At 46.6% G+C, this 23774-nt stretch overlaps 1 protein-coding gene across 10 annotated transcripts in view; it reads right to left on the reverse strand.

Annotated features, from left to right (window-relative positions):
• Positions 1-23160, reverse strand: part of LOC133141889 (calmodulin-regulated spectrin-associated protein 1-B-like) — a 42230-nt gene extending 19070 nt beyond the window's left edge. For all 10 annotated transcript variants that reach the window (XR_009710138.1, XM_061262706.1, XM_061262702.1 and 7 more), the window contains exons 1-4: positions 22786-23160; positions 21379-21539; positions 7434-7696; positions 518-679 (exon numbers count right to left, since the gene is read on the reverse strand). Coding sequence is in view for 9 of the 10 variants with exons in the window: in XM_061262706.1 (XP_061118690.1) it covers positions 518-679; positions 7434-7696; positions 21379-21538 (585 nt within the window). In the remaining variant the exon portion in view is untranslated. The remainder of the gene's footprint in view (positions 1-517; positions 680-7433; positions 7697-21378; positions 21540-22785) is intronic.
• Positions 23161-23774: the final 614 nt, after the last annotated feature.

Genomic DNA, 23774 nt, shown 5'->3' on the forward strand with positions numbered 1-23774 from the left:
GGAAGAGGTACAGTTGGGGTAGAGGTAAGGACTCTTCCAGGCGCAGGACACCAGAGCTGGCTGTATCACACAGCAGATCTCTTGCCTAGTGTACACGCTCCTGTAAATCCATGCAGTCATATCCTTAATTATTTATCACCCCTTGTGCAGACACAAGCCACATTTAATGATTATGGAGTGGAGTGAAGTCTCCAACGTAAGGGAAAAAAAAAAACCCTTAAACTTAAACCGAAATGCATTTAATCACGTTTACCTGGAAAATGTCAATACATATATGCTGCTTCATTTGTCAGGTCGAACATATCAACAAATGCCATTAATATAATATCAAGTCCACAATGTATAGCCGACTACAATGTAGGCAATGCAGACGTACATGCAACAATAAAGCTACTTCAGAAAAACCTTAAAGCCCTTCTCTTTGGTTACAAATAGCATCGCTATCATCACACTCATCAGTTTTAAGCAAGCTCCCCAAAATGACACCCGCTTCCTGTTTCCGAGAGGAAGCACTCACCTTGTTGACCCAGAACACCATGGCGTCCTCCAGGTCAAAGGGCAGCTCCTTGGAGGCGCTGAAGGTGGAGAAGCGCTTAACGCTGGCCACCACCTTCTCGATGCTGATCATCTCCACCGTGTAGGCCATCATCAGGGCGTCGATCATGGGCATGTGGGCACTCTGGTGGGGGGAGGGAGCTGGGTTAGAACCGATCAAAGTGCTCGTGCGTTAGTGCTAATTCAGAGGAAGCAAACCGACGACCAACGCAAAGTGAGCCGGCAGCTGCTACACGATACTGTTCCTGACAGACGGAAATGGAGAATGAACGTTACGAAAGCAGCGTGTGTATGCATGCATGCGTGTCCTCTGTTGGACCGCTCACGTTTTTCAATCCGGCAGCGCTGCTGAGCTCACAGATGCAGAGGGAGGAGCGGATTCTAACCTAACCCGGAAAGACTCTCTCTCTCTTCCCTTCACAACCTGACATTCACTCACTTTTCCATGGGAATTATTAGGGATGACAGCGAGGGGTACAGAAGTCCTGCGGAAGCATCAGGTGAGGGGAAATCCTGGCATCCGCGCGAGAGACGATGTTTGGAGGAGGAGGACTGTCTGTGAGTGACTGCAGGAATGATGAAAAGGACCCCCACTGAGAGAAAAGTGCACGGCGATTAGGGAGGGAGGGAGAGGGGGAGACCATTGAACGAACAGCTTAATCCAAATAAAATGCCCTCTGAGATTCAGTAATCCCTCTGAGAAAACTACAGGACAGGTTGTGATTAGCGAAGACACAGAGCCTAAACATCAGGGTGGATGAATACAACACAGGTGGCATTATACCACCGCTGATTTAAAAAAACAAACTGTACATGGAGCATTGCGGAGTATTGACTTTGATAACGTAAGGGCATTGTGTTTATTGTGATGGTTATGTAAGCTTGCCTTCGCCTTCACAGGCACACACCATAATGTAAGCATTAATGTAAGGAACCTATACAGCGTCATAAGTAATGTGTACAGTACAGCATGAAAGCTATGATAAAACAGTTTGATAAAATAAAGCTGAACAACAATTCTAGAGGATAAACAACATGATCGCAGGTCAGGGTCAACTGATATTGAGATGGGCGGAATCTATTATTTTAAAGGTGCCTTCCAGGAATAGAAACGTATACATGCCATTGTAACAAGGCCATCAAACTGTATGGCCATTGTAATTGCCTATATCTGCAAGATGCATCCTAATCTGACGCATGCCTTTCAAGCCTAAATCTCTAAACCACGCCATGCCCCTAATAACCTCTGCTTGGTATCACAACCCAAGAAAGGTGTTGACAGTCCTTAAAGAGTAAAGAAACGCCAGCTTTTGGCTGAAAGTCATAGGCACGTAGCTGTTCGTAACAAACTATACAGAACTAAAGCAGAGAATATACAGAACAATATAGAAAATGGAACTGGACTGGAACCAGGAAAGATCATAAAGGAGTTTTAGCAAAATTTATCTAAGGAGAAAAAATTGCGATCCAGCCTGTCAGCTTGACCAAATGTGTGGGCTAATTTGCAGTTTGAATAGGCCCACGCATTAGTCAACAAAGGGGTGGAAATGACTTCACTTGCTTACATACAAGTAGGTTTTCTGCCTATTTCCACATTATGAATAGGGCCAGGAATCCAGGCGAAAACTAAACAAAAGTTTATACCTAGCAGCAGTATATGGCTCTTTTTTTGCACAAAATGTGATGACATGGCTTAATTCGACTTTTGTTTCTTTTAACAATAGGACTAATGTGATCTATAAAATGAAGACAAGAGTGTGTATTACCCCTTTAACAGAGTGTTTCCTTCTGTTAAAGACACTCAATTTTGCCAATCAACTTGAGAGGTGTAGAAGGTGCAGGTTTTCAAGCATATCTCATTGCACTGAAGCTTCATATGCACGGGGTAAAGACAAAACTTGAAAACAGAAGGGTTTTTAAATGTAATCCTACTATGTGCTCTATTATGTACACTAGTAGAGGTGCACCCCTGGGGAGACGCTTAAGAAAAGAATAAAGGGATGCCCATTAGTCTGTGGAAACAGAATAGAAGCTGGTCTGATCCTATCGACGCCCCACACCCATAGTACTGACCTGCTGCAATACAGAGACTGTCCTAAATTCAGCATTTTCAAAAGCCAAACAAGGCTGAAAGGGAATTCTAAATTGACTTATAATGAAGATAATTCAATTAAGGAAAAATTCAATTAAATTAAAAATAAATAAGCCATTTAACGGACCGGAATGCACATGCATGTGAAGGGGGAAAGGGCAGTGGTGAGAAAACGAGGTCTGAGAGGTGACAACGAAATCTATTAATAACATCTCAAAGAAAAACACTGCATTATAAACTGGGAAAAGAGAAGCAAATGGGGCTCGATAGGCCAAACTGCTTTCTGCTGGAAAGGAATTCCTGAATCATATCATCGCAGGTCATGCAAAGGTTAGTGTTCAAAAATACTCTCGTTCCCAAATTTGGCGAGAACGAAACAGAACGACCATCATGGAATAACATTGGCAAAAAGTATTCCACTGGCCTGAAGAGCACTGGAGCTGAGCTACCACTCCCTGTAACAGTTACCCATTTTCACACCCACAGTCTAGTGTATCACGCACGGCAAAGACACAGTCGTACAATGCGGAGGTCTTCACAGAACAAGCGAGTGTGATTTTCTAACATCTCAATGCCTCTTCGAAGCTGTCGGTGTCTACGGTCTCCTCATAGCTGCAGTGACCCGCAAACAGTGTGCTCTGGCCTTCAGGCTGAGGAAATGAATGGCATCTTATTTCTACATTTTTTAAAGGAAACATTCTGAAAAGGCAGAAGTGCATTGTGGGAAGCCTGCATAGAGGCTGCAGCGGCCGCATGTTCCAGCAGTGTGCTGGCAGGAGCTGAGGAGCTCGGTCTATTTTAATCTGTAGGAGGCAGAGGCAGCATGCAGGCATTTCTTCCGTGAAGGGTGGGCGGGCGGGTGGAGAATGCGCAGAAGAAACAAACAGCTGATGGGGTCGAGGTCAACGCACAGTTATTCTACAGACACAAGCCAGCGGATCCTCTTCCAGGTCATATCCTGCTCTAGGTCGACCACAGAGCAACCTGCTTCTGACACACAGTAGACTCAGCTCAGGAATGCTTTTCTTTAAAGAATGTTCCCATAGGCTGTGGACCCGGTGCCCTTGCTGATTGGATGGTTCACACGACCAACGGTTGGATGCAAGCAATGTCTGTCCCACCTCGTACACTTCACACAAATGCTCCAGTAAATTTTGGCCGCATAAACAGATAGATATAAAAAAATGGATAATAGCTCTAAAATAGTAACAAACTTTAAATATGATTATATGACTACTACTGCAGATATAAATAATACTTAAAAGAGGGAACAGAGTGGAATGTGTGTCTCATGAACACTACGAGCTGAGCTTATCAGAGGCAGAAGTGGAGCAGTTCTGGCTGTTGTGGGGTTGTGCACACCCATGGCAGAGCCTCAGACTGCACCCGTTCCAGCACCACTGTCTGCTGCAGGCCCACCTCAGTACGCTGCAACAACCACAACAGAGCTCGTTTCTTACGAATGGTGAAATTCGGTAACTGAAGTGCTGTTTGTTTGTCCCCGTGGTCTTGCTTTCTGCGGGGCCTGCGAGCCACCTTCACCCCCGGCGTCAATAAGTCGATAATCTTTTGTGTGCAGCGCAGCCTCCCAGATGCACCCAGGCCGTGAGAGAGACCCAGGGGAGACCGGTCCGCCTTTATTAACCACTCCACAGCTGCTTCCTGCCTCCGGTGGCTTCGCTCGGACGAGGCTCTCCTCTTCTCTCCGTCTCTGTCTCGCACTGCCTAAGACGCACTCAGCCCCTCCAGCTGGTTGCCATGGAAACCACCCAGTCAATCTGGATCTGGGCTTCCGTCTGCACATAGAGTGTGTGTGTGTGTGTGTGTGTGATGTTCTGCAGCCTTTCGTAGAGCACTTAATAGGGTTTAGCTTCTGAAAGACGGCCCAAGACACAGAGACGTTCCACTATTATAGCACTTCCCCGTCAATGGGACCCAGCCTGCCAATGCGAGATGAGCAACAATCTCCCCGTTCATTATTCGTTTCCATGGTAGCCGTGAGCCAAAAGGTGACAGTGAAACAGTGGGGTGTGTAGACTTGCACAGAGCTAAAAATGTAAGATTTTTAACTGCAGGCCTCCACCAAGGCATGTCAATGTTCTCAATCGGGTGTCTGACTGGGTGGGAAACAATTTTTTTCTCCGACCAACTGGAGCAAACATACAGTCACCACTGGAACTGGAAGCGGGTGGAAGATGTCTATCTGAATCACTGCTATTTTTCCAAAATGCCTGGCCATAATTGTCTATTACATAAAAAATGTAAGTCCATCAGTTAGCAGAAGAACACTGATGATAAAATTACAATCATGTGTTTGCTTGAAGGTGACTGGCAAATAATATGCAACCTGTTAAATACAGAATACAGTGCAACTGTAACACTAATCCATATGAACTCATTAAATACACAATACAGTGCAATGGTAACACTAATTCATATGAACTCCTTAAATACAGAATAGAGTGCAACTGTAACACAAATCCATATTAACTCCTTAAATACAGAATAGAGTGCAACTGTAACACAAATCCATATTAACTCATTAAATACAGAATACAGTGCAACAGTAACACTAATCCATACGAACTCCTTAAATACAGAATACAGTGCAATGGTAACACTAATTCATATGAACTCCTTAAATACAGAACAGAGTAACACTAATCCATATTAGGCAGGAAGCAGGATGACCAAGCATAAATAAGTCTGATCTAACAGGACAGGAATAGTGCCAAGGAAACAGGAAGAAGGATACATACTCTACACAAACAGAACAGGGAGGACATTACCAGTCATTTTTACAGCTAATCAACCGACCAGTGAGCAGAAAGTGTAGCGTAAACTGTCAGAAACTGTGAGAAAGACTATCGATTTTGAAAGATTACTGCTGTATTTAGCAGCCCCTTTGGCATAAGCTTCCTAAGCATTTTGAAATGAAAGAAAAGACATATTTTAAAGGAATACTTCATTTTTTTAACTGGATCTTAGGTCAATGTAGTTACCATTATTCAAGCAAGCAAACGCAAGCAGAAACAGTACAGTAATGACATAGAAAATTGGGTTTTTCTTCCACCATAATTGAAAAAAAAAAAAAAAAAAAAACTATGACGGCCACAAAGCCTTGCATGGCTGAGTGTTTGATTGACAGCCACTTCCACAAGTACAACAAGACAGACATTCCGACCTTCGGTTTCAGTTGTGACCCGCTTTGGAGCAAACAGCAACAAATTGTAACAAGTTGCCTGCATGCACACCGTAACTACTAAAACATACAGAACCCTGACTACCGTCCAATCCTCAATCCTCGTGAAAAGCTTCTGCCTCTTCTCCCTGATGCTGTTGTGCGGTCCTTGGGTGTATCTACACACTGGCAGCATCCATCCACTTCCGGTTAAAGGGCCATGTGAAATATTTACCCCCTAATTGGATACACATGATTGTGTACGTACAGTAGGCAAACTGTTTTGCACATGTGTAGTTAACTTAGTATCGGCGTTGATATGATAAACCGACATCATCATATAATTTGGTTCAATTCATAGAGAGGCCAATAGCAGGGTTGCTGTCAATTCATGTTTCTGTTTGGTTTCATTCAAACAGAAAATCCAGGGCTTACAAACCACAACAAATTGGGCAGAACATAACACAGGAAAGTACACAAATATCTCTTTTCAGATGTGGTTTCCAGACAGTGGGAAATGACAGCCAAGCAGAGCAGTGGTTCATTTACAGAGCAGGGCCCCTGGTCTGGGGCGCGCTAAGCTAAGCGAATAACCACAGTAAACACAGGTCTGCGGCCCCACTGGCTGTTCAGACCCCTCTGTGCAGCTTCCCCCCCACCCCTATGGACAGGGGAGCAGATGGCCCCCCTGGGCTCAGGTGCCTGGCAGTAATACGTTTCCAAAAGCGCCAGCGGGAGCCCTACCAACGGGCGAGGAAACACCGTCAGGCCCAGCGTTTCGTCCACAATAACGACACCAAGGATTAATCGGCTCTATAAAGCAGACACCATGAGCTGGCTCTCCCAGCACCACGGTATCAGCCTAGCTGTACCCCACCAGGGCCATCAGAACCACTGTTTGGACCACAGAGGGCTGCACCCTGGGTTCTGGTTAAACTGACATTAGCATATATTACAGCATCAAAGGCCATGCATACAGCTGGTTCCATATTCAAACCAATTTCTCAGTGATGTCATTCTCAATTGCACTCATTCTCAATAGATCCAAAACATACATTAAAAAAACACTCAAAATTCTTCAATAAATATTTGCAACGCGGTTCCCGAGCAATCGGTTGTTATGCAGGTTGCCACTCTTGCTGAAACTTGTTCAAAATTACCTTTGCTGATGGAAAGAATGTGATTTACTATAAAGCGATCAGCAGCGATTGCTGCACAAGCACCAACACTAAAACTTGATACTCCTTCACGGTGAAAAAAAAATAAACAAAAGCACGAAACAGGGAAAGAACCTGCCGCAGGCGAGGAGACATGTAAATACCGTGTGAACAATGGCCCTCGTCGGCTGCTTAATGGCGCATTAGATAGCAGATCTACAGCAGGAAGAGCAGGAACACGCACATCCTGCTGTGCCACCTGAGCCAGCCACCGCCTCCGCCAACACATTACAGGACAGACCGGCTGTGACACATCCCACACAGCTGGCCCCGTCGACCAGGCCCGACCAGGCACCTCTCCCTGCTCCACTCGCAACCAGCCCATCCCCCCCTCCGGGGACGCCCCGGATATCCCCAGACCCCCTGCCCCTGCCCCCGCCCCGCTCACCATCTTGATGGGCACGCAGCCGAGGTCTGCGTCGGAGACGGGGGTGTCGTCGCTCTCCATGACGTAGATGCCCTTGCGGGACAGGGCCTGGATGACGGACTGGTGGGACTGCAGCGAGGCCACCTGGTCCCCCTTCAGGATCAGGCCGCACACGCGGCAGTACAGCTCCCCCGACAGCAGCAGCCGGATCACCGGGGGCTTGATGTGCTCCTGCTCGTACTGGTCCGTGTAGAAGGGGTCCCGCAGGTCGTCCGGGATGTGGTCTGAGAGGAGAGGGGGGGGGAAGGGCGCGGTCAGCACCGGGAATATGAACATGAACACACACTCACGCACACGCACACGCACACAGCACTGGGAACGGGAACAGAAACAGCACCGGGAAGGCACACTCACACCGCCTAAAACTGAGTGCTTGAAGAATCCACAGCAATGGTAAAAAATCTATTTTAACAGGACCACAAACCCAATAAAATCCATCCTGCAGTAACACTCTGGCTTGCCTGTTAATTAAATGAATGTGCACTGCACAGAGTAAACAGGTCCACAGACAGAAACATATACCCCCACACACACACATGCACACTCCCTCTCACACACGCACACATAACACACACACACACACACACACACACACACACACACACACACACACACACACACACACACACACACACACACACACACACACACACACACACACACAGAGCTGCAGACAGCTTAACAGGAGGCGCTCTGGTGCGGATAGTGAGGAGATGCTTGCTGAGTCAGCGTTTCTCCCCGGTTCATAACAAAGGCAGGCCTGCACCAGGGCAGGGCAGGGTTAGGGAGAGATCAGTAAAAGCAGCGGCTTAGAAAGGGACATGCTGTTCAGGAGCGGCAGCACACTGCTTACACTGTGGCCCTGTCCCTGAACACACATCTCGCTTTCTCACTCACACTGTCCCTATTTACTGTGTACACACTCACACATACTGCACTCACTCACTCACTCACTCACTCACTCACTCACTCACTCACTCACTCACTCTCTCACTCTCTCACTCTCTCACTCTCTCACGCACTCACGCACTCACTCACTCACTCACTCACTCACTCACTCACTCACTCACTCACATACTGCACACAAGCACACACACACAAGCGCGCGTGCGCGCGCGCACACACACACACACACACACACACACACACACCAATATACACAGTAAGGTGTTCACAGAGCCCGCAATTTGTAAACACATGTAAGGTGCTTGCTACTGATTGGCTGGCTTATTGACAGCCAATAGATATCAGCACATAATTGCCTGTTGACATGCCCACAATGTTCCCCAGTTTTTAATAGGGCTAAAAACAGGGTAGAAATACCTGTGCTGTACTACATTGGTTTATTGGTTAATGAAATGCAACCAGGTCCACACTCACACACACACACAGAGCAAGAGAGCAACCTCATACAGACTGTCACAGCATAGGCACAGAACTGCTTTCCAAGAGTGTGACCTTTCAAAGTGACATCTGCGTGGCCTCCTGCAGCAAATGACTGCACTGTAATGCAACGCAGCACTGCTTCTCCCGAACAGGGATAGTCGCAGTGAGGGTCCTGACCGAGCAGGGATAGTCACAGTCAGGGTCCTGACCGAGCAGGGATAGTCACAGTCAGGGTCCTGACCGAGCAGGGATAGTCACAGTGAGGGTCCTGACCGAGCAGGGATAGTCACAGTCAGGGTCCTGACCGAGCAGGGATAGTCACAGTCAGGGTCCTGACCGAGCAGGGATAGTCAGTCACGGTCCTGACCGAGCAGGGATAGTCACAGTCAGGGTCCTGACCGAGCAGGGATAGTCAGTCAGGGTCCTGACCGAGCAGGGATAGTCGCAGTCAGGGTCCTGACCGAGCAGGGATAGTCACAGTCAGGGTCCTGACCGAGCAGGGATAGTCACAGTCAGGGTCCTGACCGAGCAGGGATAGTCACAGTCGTGACTGGCGCAGCATAGTGGTGCCAAACAGAAACCCTCGTTTGAATGAGAAACTGAATTAAAAGTCTGGACACATCCCCCTGTTGGAGCGGTGCTCTATGACACGGCTGGGCAGGCAGCACTGCAGGGGTGTGTATTCCTCCTCCTGCGATCGACAGCACAGGAGCCCTTTCTCAGACAGGGCCATCAATCCTGCAGCCGAGGCTTACCGAGGACCGGGAGCCTCTCTGCAGAAAGGCCAGCCAAGAGACTCTCTGTAGTACTGCAAGCTAAGGACTCTCTCTGTTGTATCGGCAACCAGGAAACCTCTCTGTAGCTCTGCAAGCCCAAAGCCACTGTCTGAGGGCGCTCTCACTTTGTGTTCTCTCACACGCTCTCTCACTCTCTCTCACACGCTGTCTCTCACACGCTGTCTCTCACACGCTGTCTCTCACACGCTGTCTCTCACACGCTGTCTCTCACACGCTGTCTCTCACACAGTCACTCTACTGCACCGAGACACAGGATGTGCACCTCATTTGCAGACTGTAGGCCCAATGCGCTCGGATCATTGAGCTGGGGGGGCTTCTCAAACAAGCCAGTCTCAGTGCACCCAGTGAAGGCTAGGGGCAGGGCCTGTACAGTGCACCCAGTGAAGGCTAGGGGCAGGGCCTGTACAGTGCACCCAGTGAAGGCTAGGGGCAGGGCCTGTACAGTAGACCCAGTGAAGGCTAGGGGCAGGGCCTGTACAGTGCACCCAGTGAAGGCTAGGGCAGGGCCTGTACAGTGCACCCAGTGAAGGCTAGGGGCAGGGCCTGTACAGTGCACCCAGTGAAGGCTAGGGGCAGTGCCTGTACAGTGGCAGCAGGGCGCTGATCCCACACGCATAACAGCGGGCTAAACCAGGCGACTGATGAGGGGGTGAGGAGAGAGCAGTGGCTCTGAGGATTACATCTCCTCTGTGTCAGCGGTGAAGCGCATGCCAGAGTGGAAAGGTACGCAGCCAGTGCGAAAAGCTAAAGCCAGGCTGAGCGACAGCCCCAGGATGGACCGGTGGCTGTGTTAGTGGGGGGGTAGGGGGGTTATTTTTACCCCAGACGTTCCTGGCTGTGTCCATACTAGTTACACAACTGCATCCTTTTGGTGTGGACACAGACCAAAGTTGGGCCCGACAGCATCACGCTGCTAACACATTAAAGGTATAATAGGTACGATATTTGTGTTAAAACATTGCTACAAGACCATTGTAAATCCCTTCCTATCATTTCAAAATGCTCATTGAGATGTTGACTCACCCTCTGCCTGTGTTTATAGTCCTTAAATTCGGGTTTCAAAATATACAGTTGACGGGCCAGCACTCAGTACCAAAACATTGTACAGCTGTACAATAATTGAAGCTCATTGGTTGAAAAAATGGTTCTAATTGCCACAGCCAATGGCTTTTGAAAGTTAGCGCATTCACAGAGAAAGGGTGGTATAAACAGTGTTGAGGTTTGAAGGTGTTTGTTGCTGCAATTCCTTGCTTAACCGTTAGAAGTCCAAATCACGTATTGTACCATTAATGGCTTTACCAATTCTCTACAACTAGAACTCGTAATCAAACTGAATCTAATGCTCCGCCCCACTGGCTTCTTTCATTGGGGAATTATCTGTTTCACCTTGAATTCAGTTCGACAAGCCCGGACATAAATTAGTTGTAACACGTTTGGCTGTTCAACAGGAAATCTGGGTCATGGCACATGTAAAGTTAAATAAGGACAAACTAACTAAGGAGTAAATGATAATGACTATCCTTGTTAAACATGCGGTAGAGTGGTGTCAGAGGTGTGCGTTGCTGAACTCATCGGTCCGGACCCTGATATCATAAACACAGCCACCGTGCGCCACCCCCAAGGCTCTCAGTCACACCTTCCGGAGTTTCCGTGGAAACACTAATGTGTCGTGGCAACAGGCCCCGGCTGCCACGGCATAGCGTACAGACTGCTGGGGGGGGAGGGGGGGGGCACGGCGATTTCTCGCCCCCAGGCGCCACTGCCGGACTGGTGATGGACCGGTGAGCAGCAGTGCCAGCCTGAGAGGGGGTGGGGGTTGGGGGGGGGGTCGTTTGGGTTCCTGGGAGAGGAAGCAGACGTGACCCCTGCTGCTCGGCCTAGCCCCGCCCTGTTCCTGCCCACTGGAGAGCCTTTGTTCCAGCCTGGCTGTCTATCAGCTGCTGGCCACACCCACCCAGGGGTCAAATTCATCACGCCCTCCTAAACTGTCTGTGACCCTTTTCTAATTTATAGTGACTGCTCACCAATAACGGCCTGCCTTAAATTCGGTTGCGGTCGATAAATAATCCCACCCCCCAAAACATTTTTAATTCAACTGATGGAATCCTATTTGCTCATTTCACTGCAAACACAAAGTATTTTAATGATTAATGGATTAAGCACAAGCTTAAGTTCTGAGTTTGCATGAGGAATTTTGATGCAAGTTTATGTTCTCATTTCTATTATAGTGGGGGAAAAGGCATCCGTCGTTTGAGTAGCTTTATGCAAATTTTATTGAAATTACTTGGCCAGAGCCATTTTCGTTAGCTTTTTTCTTTTACACAAGATAACATAAAAGTTGAAATATTGGCTAGTAAAAGTCTTACAAAAATATTTAATAAACAAATGCAAGGCACATTAAATACACCGTAAATCCATCTGTCAACCGGACAGGGCATAAACCCAGAAGTAGCATAAGCATTTATCACCCACAGTTATTCTTTGTTATCATTGCGGAATCAAAAAAGCAGGCATCAAACAAAAACAGGAAATGCCCCTCTATCTGGGGTCCATCTAAAAACAGCAAGTTGGGAGAATTACATAATGCAAGGAAAACAATAGTACATACTATGATAAAATGGCATCAATTCTACCCAAAGAATGAGTGTATATATAAAGTATTTTCACTTTACAAAGTGAAAAACAATTCAGGGTTCCAAATAAACTGAAGGGCTCTTCTGTACTCAAAACACCATCTCCAAGGTCATGAGAAGCACAGACCTAAGTAAAATGCAGACACCTAACGGGGCTGATTCATGTCCATGCTATGATAGGTGTTGTCCCTGTAGAGGTGCCACATGCTAGCAGGACTCCTGTAATCATGGGCTGCAGTTTCATTTCTTTCAGTTCTTTTCTTATTTGTTCCCTCCACTGATCTCTTGCTGAAGCCATGATTACATTACCATCCATTTTCTTGTTAAGGTGGTCTGCCTAAATATCCCCAACACAGCCGGAAACCAGCACTTATCTGCATTTAAATGCACTTGCCTCTAAGCTAATGTCAACATGCTATCAAGGGCGTAATTTGCCTAGCGTTCAGTGCGGCTGAGGCAGCAAGCACGCCCTGCCTGATACCCCGCGTGGCTCAAACAAAGGGCTGAGGAGAGGGAGAGGGGGGGGGGAGAGGGAGAGGGAGAGGAGGATGGGGAGGGAGAGGGAGAGTGGGAGAGGGAGAGAGAGAGGAGGACAGGGAGGGAGAGTGGGAGAGGGAGAGGGAGAGAGAGAGAGGAGGATAGGGAGGGAGAGTGGGAGAGGGAGAGGGAGAGGGAGAGAGAGAGAGGAGGATAGGGAGGGAGAGTAGGAGAGGGAGAGAGGGAGAGAGAGAGAGGACTCCCACTGCTGGTGGTCACACACAGATGGGCATCCCCAGATGGGCTGGATCTGAAGTGCCGTCTTCCCTCCTGACATTATGAGTGGACATCCCAACACAAATACGCTAGAGGTCTAATGCGCTCATGTTTTCTTTCATTGGCAGATTTTCTCTGGATAGCTTCTTGTGCAGACACATAAAATTGATGGAAAAACAGCATAATTAATTTAGCCTAATAAGTAATGATAATCTTGATTGTCAGTACATTCACAGCATTTTTTTTTTTTTATTTAATTTACTCAAAACAGCCACAACAGCATCACAATAAGCACCATAACAGCTTGTCCTGGTTGTGTACATGGTACAATCTCCACAATGTCATCCTGACTGGGAGCCTTAGTCTAATCCAGAGACTGACCTGACCTTTCCTTTTCTGTTAGAGAAAAACCCTGTCCCCCAAAAAACTAAACTAAACTAACAAATTTTACTAGTCCTCAAGCAGGGTCTCTGGGGTCTAGCAGCGACTCTGGGGTCTAGCAGTGCTGGGTCCATCAAACAGATTACCGGAGACGCTCTCAACGTTCCCCGTCAGCCTTGGTCTCTTAGCACGCCTCTAAAGGCCAAGAAGCCCAGAGAACCCAGTTTGAGTGGGTAATGGGATTGCTCTGGCCCCTCACCTGCCTACAGCTGGTTCTTAACACATTATTTTGGATAAGCTTTGCATCAATTAAGTGGTAGGCCTAATTGGAAGTTACATTTTTTATCGTCTTTTGTGCTTGGCGCCTTTTGTGTCAGCGAATGGGGGAGGCCAGGGTTGATTTTTTTTTGTGGGGAACATTTCCATTCTAGCTGAATGAACACAAATTAACATGCAGCGGAAGGTGTCACTAGGGGGGTTATGAATTCCAACACCTACGTTCTCACGTCTGAGCTTCTCACCCTCACATCATAAAAATAAAAATCCAAGATGCGAAGAATCTCGGAAACAGCGCAACGTGAGTTGCACGCAACCGTGAGAAGTAGCATCACTTCTTTAAGGGTCGTCTCCAGTGACATTAAAAAAAGGATCCGCGATACACATTTCATTGCAAGGCATCCATGCACCTGACTGTGTGCGTAGCAAAGCCGCCAATGTACGGCACAAGCCCAGGAGATGTGGCAGCCATTTTGAGCCATCTCACCACACATCACTGGAGGTACAGCGGCAAGACATTACCCGGCATTCAACTGCAGGTTACGATGATTACACCGCTTTTACATTTTGAATAGGACGGGCGGAAATCAAGGCTTTGAGTGTTTTACACCGCGAAGAAGGGTTCAGATTGAGCGAATGGCACATCCTCACATGAGCAGCACAGGCGATGCGGAGTTCCCCTGTGCTTCAAAAGCAGTCAGGATAATGAGTCCCAGTCAGACAGCAGATCTGGATCAAAATACCTAGTTTCCGAGTTGGACAGAAATATTCTGAATGAGTGACGGTCAGTAGAGCCTTCCCCAAAGATGAGGAAGAGGCTCGTAATGACAGTGATGCAAATGTACCCTAGGTTACATTTTTCATCCATTATCCCAAGTCTACTCTCAAACTTCAGAGTGACAGGGAACTCCTCATGTGGTTCGTCTTCAGCGAACACAGGATAAAGTCAGGCAAGTTGATTAGACACCAAAATCAATGCAACACTCTGTTACACACACTCTGTAACCACAGTGTTGTTCATGAAGGTCAAGTGTCCCCAGCAGCAGGGCTACAGCCCAGGTCACATGGCGGTCTCCCCTCAGCTGTAACAGCGGAGTGGGGTTCATTCCGAACTGAGTCTGAGAGTGGGTGTAATGAAGTACAGACCTGTGTCTGTGAGCGGGTTTAATGAAGTACAGACCAGTGTCTGTGAGCAGGTTTAATGAAGTACAGCCCAGTGTCTGTGAGCAGGTTTAATGAAGTACAGCCCAGTGTCTGTGAGCAGGTTTAATGAAGTACAGACCAGTGTCTGTGAGCAGGTTTAATGAAGTACAGCCCAGTGTCTGTGAGCAGGTTTAATGAAGTACAGACCAGTGTCTGTGAGCAGGTTTAATGAAGTACAGCCCAGTGTCTGTGAGCAGGTTTAATGAAGTACAGCCCAGTGTCTGTGAGCAGGTTTAATGAAGTACAGACCAGTGTCTGTGAGCGGGTTTAATGAAGTACAGACCTGTGTCTGTGAGCGGGTTTAATGAAGTACAGCCCAGTGTCTGTGAGCAGGTTTAATGAAGTACAGACCTGTGTCTGTGAGCAGGTTTAATGAAGTACAGACCTGTGTCTGTGAGCAGGTTTAATGAAGTACAGCCCAGTGTCTGTGAGCAGGTTTAATGAAGTACAGCCCAGTGTCTGTGAGCAGGTTTAATGAGCAGAGAGAAGGAGATGCACTCTGCGAGGCCAGTGCTCTAATGAGTCAGTGTGACTATGAGTCCCATGTGGGAGGGCCAGCTGATCCCTGACGCATGCGTGGAAGAGGAAGAAGGAGAGCCAGCGTTCCCGGTCACTCTGAACCCGACACGCGCCGTACCGCTGCTCTTAGAGCTGTTGGAGCTTCATACGTTTCGCAGCGACTCAGACATTCACAGGATTCACACAGTATCATGGAAACACACGCCAGACAGGGCCAGGGGGTAGGCAGTCCGAAGCAAGATGGCCTCACACACGTAGTCAGTGCAAGGCAGTTCAGTGGAAATACAGACGACCGGAGTATTCCCCAATTAAAAATTGATAACCTGGGTGACTGCACTGCTTTTGGCAAAAAATAGGTCAACCGTTTCCTTCAACAGACCACACCCTCCTCCACAACAACAAAGGATACGGCGGGAGAGAGAGTTTGATTGGGTCAAGCCTTACGTCTATGCCATACATTAACGCAGACACACAAACAACGGGGAACATTTGTGTCCCAGTTTCCAAATCTAAACAGAGACATGACAACATACAGAAGGTCTGCACTAACCATAGCAATTCTCATGCCAGCTGTAACCACAAAAATGCACTCACTATTGCAAAATCAAAAAAACTGTTTTAAAAAAACAGGATAGAGCACAAGAGGAAATTACAGTGGATACCCCACTGAGACCGTCAACACATTCCTGAATGGAAAATGCTGGGGCCTCAACATTAAACAATAGGATATCGATCACAATTTTACAAACCTCGAGGTGTTTGTTTTTTTTTGGCTAGGTATTGAGCGGTCCCGTCTGTGTGCCCTTCAGGCTGTGTGATCAGAACAAACTGTCCTCAACGTCAGAATGTCGGACATCCCAAAAACAAATACAGATGCATATTCTGACTTATGTTTGATCAGGAACCCGTTATTTTACGGCCGAGGAGGTCATCTTCTTTTTTAAGGAAATCAGATATTAGCAACTGCTAAACACTGTTAAACAATTCACTCTAGACCAGCAAAGTGCCTGTATCCATGACAACAGTGGTACCAATGACATACAACATTGGCTACTCACCCTGCCTGTGATGTCACTGGAATGGTACACTTTGGTACAAAATCGATTTTTATTTTCTTTCTTTCTTTCTTTTTTACAGTCTAATTTAATTCAAAGGATTAACCCTCCCTATGCGTTGAACGCTCCTCCCCCTCCGAGCCTCCCGTGTCCATGAGCAAATGTAGCACACTTAGCGTAGCAAGGAGGCAATGCCTAAGCTAGTAATTACTGGTCCTGGCATCTTGAAGGCATGAACCCCCCCCATAATCGTCCCTGATTTCCCTCTCACAGCGCCGCTGAAGAGGACAGGTGTCTAATCGTATCTAGGCCAGCTAATCTGCAACCACATCAGAGATGAAGAAATTACAGTGCCTTCTGTCTCAGTTCCTGGAGAGCGGAGGGGACATCGTTGTGTCTCTGTGCTAGTACACACAGTGTGCCCACATACCTGTATCGCTGTGCTAGTACACATACTGTGCCCACATACCTGTGTCTCTGTGCTAGTACACACACTGTCCCCACAGCCTTGTGTCTCTGTGCTAGTACACACACTGTGCCCACATACCTGTATCTCTGTGCTAGTACACACACTGTGCCCACATACCTGAGTCTCTGTGCTAGTACACACACTGTGCCCACATACCTGAGTCTCTGTTCTAGTACACACACTGTCCCCACAGCCTTGTGTCTCTGTGCTAGTACACACACTGTGCCCACATACCTGTATCTCTGTGCTAGTACACACACTGTGCCCACATACCTGAGTCTCTGTGCTAGTACACACACTGTCCCCACAGCCTTGTGTCTCTGTGCTAGTACACACACTGTCCCCACAGCCTTGTGTCTCTGTGCTAGTACACACACTGTGCCCACATACCTGTATCTCTGTGCTAGTACACACACTGTCCCCACAGCCTTGTGTCTCTGTGCTCGTACACACACTGTGCCCACATACCTGTATCTCTGTGCTAGTACACACACTGTGCCCACATACCTGTATCTCTGTGCTAGTACACACACTGTCCCCACAGCCTTGTGTCTCTGTGCTAGTACACACACTGTGCCCACATACCTGTATCTCTGTGCTAGTACACACACTGTCCCCACAGCCTTGTGTCTCTGTGCTAGTACACACACTGTGACCACATACCTGTATCTCTGTGCTAGTACACACACTGTGCCCACATACCTGTGTCTCTGTGCTAGTACACACACTGTGCCCACATACCTGTATCTCTGTGCTAGTACACACAGTGCCCACATACCTGTGTCTCTGTGCTAGTACACACACTGTCCCCACAGCCTTGTGTCTCTGTGCTAGTACACACACTGTGCCCACATACCTGTGTCTCTGTGCTAGTACACACACTGTCCCCACAGCCCTGTGTCTCTGTGCTAGTACACACACTGTCCCCACAGCCCTGTGTCTCTGTGCTAGTACACACACTGTCTGCACAGCTGTGTCTAGGTACAAGTGCACACTCAGTTGGTGGTCTCTACGCTAGTACAGACACTAACCTGAAATATTCCATCATCTGTCATCTTGACATAAGACATGGAAAAATACAGATTAACAAAATAATTTTTAAAAAATCAACATCCAGTACATATTGAACATTAATCATAATAATATACATGACAAAGCATCCTTGCCATTGGGTGAAGTGAAGCCAAAATGTAAGGAACTGCCATTAAGAACAAAATAACCATTGCAATGCTAATTTCATAGACAAAACAATACAATTTAATTCTACATCTGACGATGGGTCACAGGTGGACAAACAGGAGAACACATGGAGTATGGGAGTGTACCGTGGTGGCTCTCTGTGTATACAGGTGCTGCAGTCCTCTCTAAATGCTGGTCCAGAATGCTGCAGCCCGCCTGATCACCAGTCAGCCCAGGTCGGCTCATGTCACCCCACTTCTCATTGGCCTCCACTGGCTTCCTATTGCCGCACGCATCCGTTTCAAGGCCCTAGTGTTGGCATTTCAGGCTGCTAAGGGGACTGCCCCACTTTACATACAATCCTTGATCACTCCCTACTCCCCAGCTAGACCACTCCGGTCTGCCAGCTCTGATCGCCTTATGGTTCCCTCTCTACGTGCACCTGGCGGTCGAGCTGCACGTTCACGCCTGTTTTCCGTTCTGGTTCCTCAGTGGTGGAATGACTTGCCTACCACTGTCAGAACAGCAGAATCCCTCCCCCTACTTCGACACAGACTCAAAACCCACCTTTTCAAACTCTACCTTAGTCCTCCCTCCTGATTTCCCCTGCCCCTCCTTTCTGATATCCCTATCCTTGTCTAACCCCCCCCCAAAAAAACAAAAAAAACAACTATGACAACTATGACAACTATGTTTAGAACAGCATTTCCTGTGTATTTTGCTAGTTTACTATGCTCTGACTTATGGTAGAACCTATGCACTTGTAAATCGCTCTGGATTAAAAGCGTCTGCCAAATGACTTGCATCTAATTAATGCCAGGAGCTATCCATTAATTGAACAACATTATATTCCTGATTGATTCTGACTTTTCAGTTTTTCATTTGTGCATCTTCTTACACAGAGCCACAAACCGCGCTAAATAAATGCTTAATTCCTTTCAGAAATATTATGTTTTTCTAGGTTTTATATTTGAGATTGTAATCCTGCGAACCAGGATTTAAAGGCAACGCCCCCACCCCCAAATCTGAGGCAGCTAAGCAGGTCAGGGAGCAAGGATTCCCACTCTGATCAAAAAACACACACACAAACAAACAAACACACTCACTCACACAGCCACAAACACACGCAGCCACACACATAGCCACACACACAGCCACACAAACACACACTCTCACTCTCACACACACACTCTCACACTCTCACACACTCTCACACACTCTCACACACTCTCACACACTCTCTCACACTCTCTCACACTCTCACACTCTCACACTCTCACACTCTCACACTCTCACACTCTCACACACTCTCACACTCTCACACTCTCACACTCTCACACACTCTCACACACTCTCTCTCTCTCTCTCTCTCACACACACACACACACACACACACACACACACACACACACACACACACACACACACTCACACACACTCTCACACTCACACACACACACACACACACACACACACACACACACACACACACACACTCACACAGAAAGACAGCCACACACACACAGCCACAAAGCCCACTGACGGCGGACGGTATTTTTAACCTGATTTGCCCGTGGATTACCGCCATGTCTCAGGGAACCGTTATTCCTGCTCACACGATTAGAGGAGCGTTCTTCTCCAGAGCTTGGCCTGCTGAACCTCAAGCCTCCCCTCCTCAAACAGACAGACACACGGGCGTGCAGGTCCTCTGACCTCACCCATAAAACACCGACCAACTGACAAACGCAACACTGCACTGGCCGCAGAGGGACAGACGGGATTATACTATGCGTTCGGCAACTCACCCACAGCAGTCAGAAGTAGCGTTAGCATTACATACTCCCCCAAATATGGGTTCTTTTTTCTAGCATTCTCCGTTTCGGGATATTATTGGTGATTACACAGGCTCTCAATCGTTTCTCAGTCCAGGAAAAGCCTTCCACTTAAGACGCTCCACATACAGTGAGCGTATCTATGTCAACTCTCAAGAGCATTAATATTTTGCATTCTATGCATTATGTTTAGAGACAATCGCAGTGACGTGGGTTTAAAGGTGAATAAGTTTGACTTTCCTGCCCCAGCGCTGTCTGGCAGCGAGGTTATCTGCCATCAGTGGGGCTTTAAACAACTGCTGACAGTCAGGCTGTGGCATTAGGGTACACATCCTCACCCCCTCATGTCACGCTATTCTGCTGGCCATATACAGGGAAAATGGGCGCTCACACAGGCTTCAAATCAGATTTAAACTGTGCCACTATACAATACCTCCAACAAACACTCTCGCTTGTACTGCGTGAGGGGATACATATTACAATTAACACCTGCCCCGCTTTAAACTCTCCACTGATGAGAGGTTCATCAAGTCATACATCAGCATGACGCATGATTCAATCAACAGCCCAATATACTAAAAACCATTTGAAACTAAAACAAATTAGAAAAGGCATCAGTTGTAGTGAACCGCTGAATCTTTCAAGCAAGTCCAAAGACTGCAAAGATATAATAGTTATGCGAGACTGTCTGATTGGTCCTGGGTTCCCAATCTGTACTGCACAGTGACACTCTGAACCCATACCTCTGAACTGATAATTGTCAGCAAACTAAACAGTGATCAGCTGGACAATTTTCTATTTCGGACTTTTTTGGAATTTTCCCCCCCGCCCCCGCCCCCACTGTCAACTTTTACAGAAAAGCTAATTCGTCATTTGCTTACTTCGATTCCCCGCAACAAATGTTCATATATATATCCCAAGGGCTATGTACCAGCACTCAGTCATACGTTTACATGAAATCAGACCAGTAATGAATAGCAGAGGTGCACTCCTGGTCTTAATTCTGTAATTGGCTGAATCATCTCTTATCTGACATGTGTATGAGTACCAGCTACAGCCGCAGACTGCAGGTGTATCCTAAAGAGTTTACTGTGCTCAAGTACAGGCTTGAACCAGGGTAGTTTATAGAGCTGTCAGCAAATTAAAAACAAGGCTATTGGTTGGAACAAAAACCAGTACGCAGGATTTGTGCACCCCTGGTTTATAGGTACCTGAAGCGCGTCAGATAACAGCCGTATCTGGAAATTGTTCGATCCGAGGTTCTCCCAGTCTCGCTGACGTCACAATTCAATTACAGTGTTTTCCCTGCTAGTACTTATTCAGTGCGCAGTCATCGGTAAAATGAGCTGGACTCAGAAACTGCTGGGACAGTACATAGCGGTCTTAATGGGTGTATGTGAGTTGTAGAGTGGATCTCACTTACCTATACCGTATGCTTTGGCGAACAGCCATCGTAGATTTGCATCAATTTTCGCCCTGGCTGAGTCATAGAGCTCCAAAGGTACAACCTCCAGTGCCCCATCGCCTCCAGAATCCATCTTCCTTCGGGTGCTGTCCCCGCCAGCACACACGTCCACGTCCATCCTAGGTCATAGTACCAAGATTTAGCTATAAACACGCCTGTTTCTAAGCCAAGTTTGCGAGACTGTAGGCCCCCTATGGCTAACGTTAGGTTAGTTGTTTAAACTCATTCTAGAAATAAACAAGAATATGAGCTTTTTAGAAACCCAAATAAGTGACAGATCTGATGTGACAAATCAACCCGATAACCATATTGTTAACAATAACAAACGAAAACGACCTCACGTTATTGATGGCTAACGTTAGCATTTCTGCATATCTAGCCTGTGCATTGAGGTTATTGGCTGTAACGTAAATATGAGGCCATGGTGGAGGAATCCGATTAACCAACTAACACATCCAGCGATGGTGATATCATTATCAAAAATGACTGGAAAATGCGTTGATTGAAACTATGCAAAAGGCTATGGAGCAATCAAAGCAATGAGGATGTTATCCATACGCGTTTCCTAGCAAGGAACGCCCATCCTATATGGAGCTTGATGCCATGGAAGCAAATCGTTTAGCAAGTTGTTTTCATGACATCATGGCAATGTGCCATTTAGTTGGTTAGCTACCTACTGTGTTAGCTACCTACATACATCTAAATATTATATTGGTAATTAAGGAGTGCCAGTGATAATAAGGTCAGAAGAACATAAGCTGACTGTCCAACTATAGCTATACTGGTAAATATTTGTTCTCTAACATCAACATAGCTAGCTAGCGAACTCACTCTACTGGCTGTATGTACGCATTAGGTAGCTTGCTCAAACATTACTTTAGCTAGCTAGTCACATCAATAACTCACAAAGAGCCAAATCCTTAGCTAGCTACAGGTAAACAAAATGTAGCTACGTAGGCTACCAGCTAGTCGGTCAAATGTCAGTACACTCTGGTACTGGATGGTAAGATTTGAATAGGTATTCTAGGCAGCTAACGTTATGTAGCGAGTACCACTAGCAAGCTAAGTTGCATGATATTCATAACAGCTAGCTAACGTTATTCATTCCAGCTAACTAATGCCACGATGTGGTCAAACTAGAATTGCTAATATTGCTAGGTAGCTAGCTAAGTTACCCAACAGCTAAACAGCGATGTAGCAAGATGGCTAGTGGAAAATCTAGTTAATCTAACGGTGGCGAAGCTAACGTTACCAGCTACCTAGCTTGCTACGATGAATGAATTGAAGACCGCAAACGAGCTGACGATCTCTGAATAAATTGGGTGAATCTTTGAATCGGAGGATAAGAGCAGTCTGAACCAATACCTTCAAAACCGCAAGGGATCCACAATCCAGCTTTGAAAAATAGCGAAAACCTCCAAAGAAAAATAAATAAAACTGTCTCGATTTCACCGTGCAATATCAGCAGCGAAATCTAACGTTAGTAGCTAGCTGGCTGAAAGGTCTCCTCCCCAGCAACACAATCCGATCCAATGCGGCCTATCGCTACATGACAACCGCAAAGGGTGAGCGAACCAGAGAAAATCCAACAATAAATAACATTAAAATAATATAAGTTATTAATAAAGCTCTTTTTCGCGAAGTATTTTCCAGCAGATTTCCGTATTTTCTTTGTCCATTGATTAGCATGCATGCATATTATCCTTCCAAGAAGGATACACCACCGATTTTTTTACGGGATAAAACGTCTCTATGGGGATGTCTGGCTGAACATTCACATTCACTCGGTTACGTGAACGTGCAACACGCCTGCGTCAAGCTAGCAGCGCAATGCAATCACGAATTGTGGACAAACTAGAGGGAAATTAGAATTTTATAACATTGCATTCAGAGTCGATTCATGATTAGTCCCATTTTTATGTTTGTATGACATTTTGCCCATCGTTATTTCTAATCAGTGTGTTTAGCTATGTTTTTATATTTCAAATAAAATGACTGTGCTCATCGTTATGCTTCAAAATACAATTTCTTCATAGACAAATTATTTTTAAATTCATCACTTTATTCCCGGTTTGCGTTTACTGATATAGTGTAGATGTCACATCCTGTGTGCTGTCAATAAGCCTAAGGTAACAATATTGCACTGGGAAATGTAAACATATGCATGGGGGCCTGAGGTGTTTTGTGTTAGTATACTTCTAAAGGACACCCACAGGACCCGGATTTACCATGTTTTAGCAACAGTCCACACGATCAGCTCCAAACAGCAACTTTTATGTTGATTCACTGTATAATCTTTCACATTAAAACATCTCCTGCATCTCTATGTGTGGGCCTCAATGACTCAATGTCAA

Source organism: Conger conger, chromosome 12 (assembly GCF_963514075.1).
Source record: "Conger conger chromosome 12, fConCon1.1, whole genome shotgun sequence".
NCBI classification, from domain to species: Eukaryota; Metazoa; Chordata; class Actinopteri; order Anguilliformes; family Congridae; genus Conger; species Conger conger.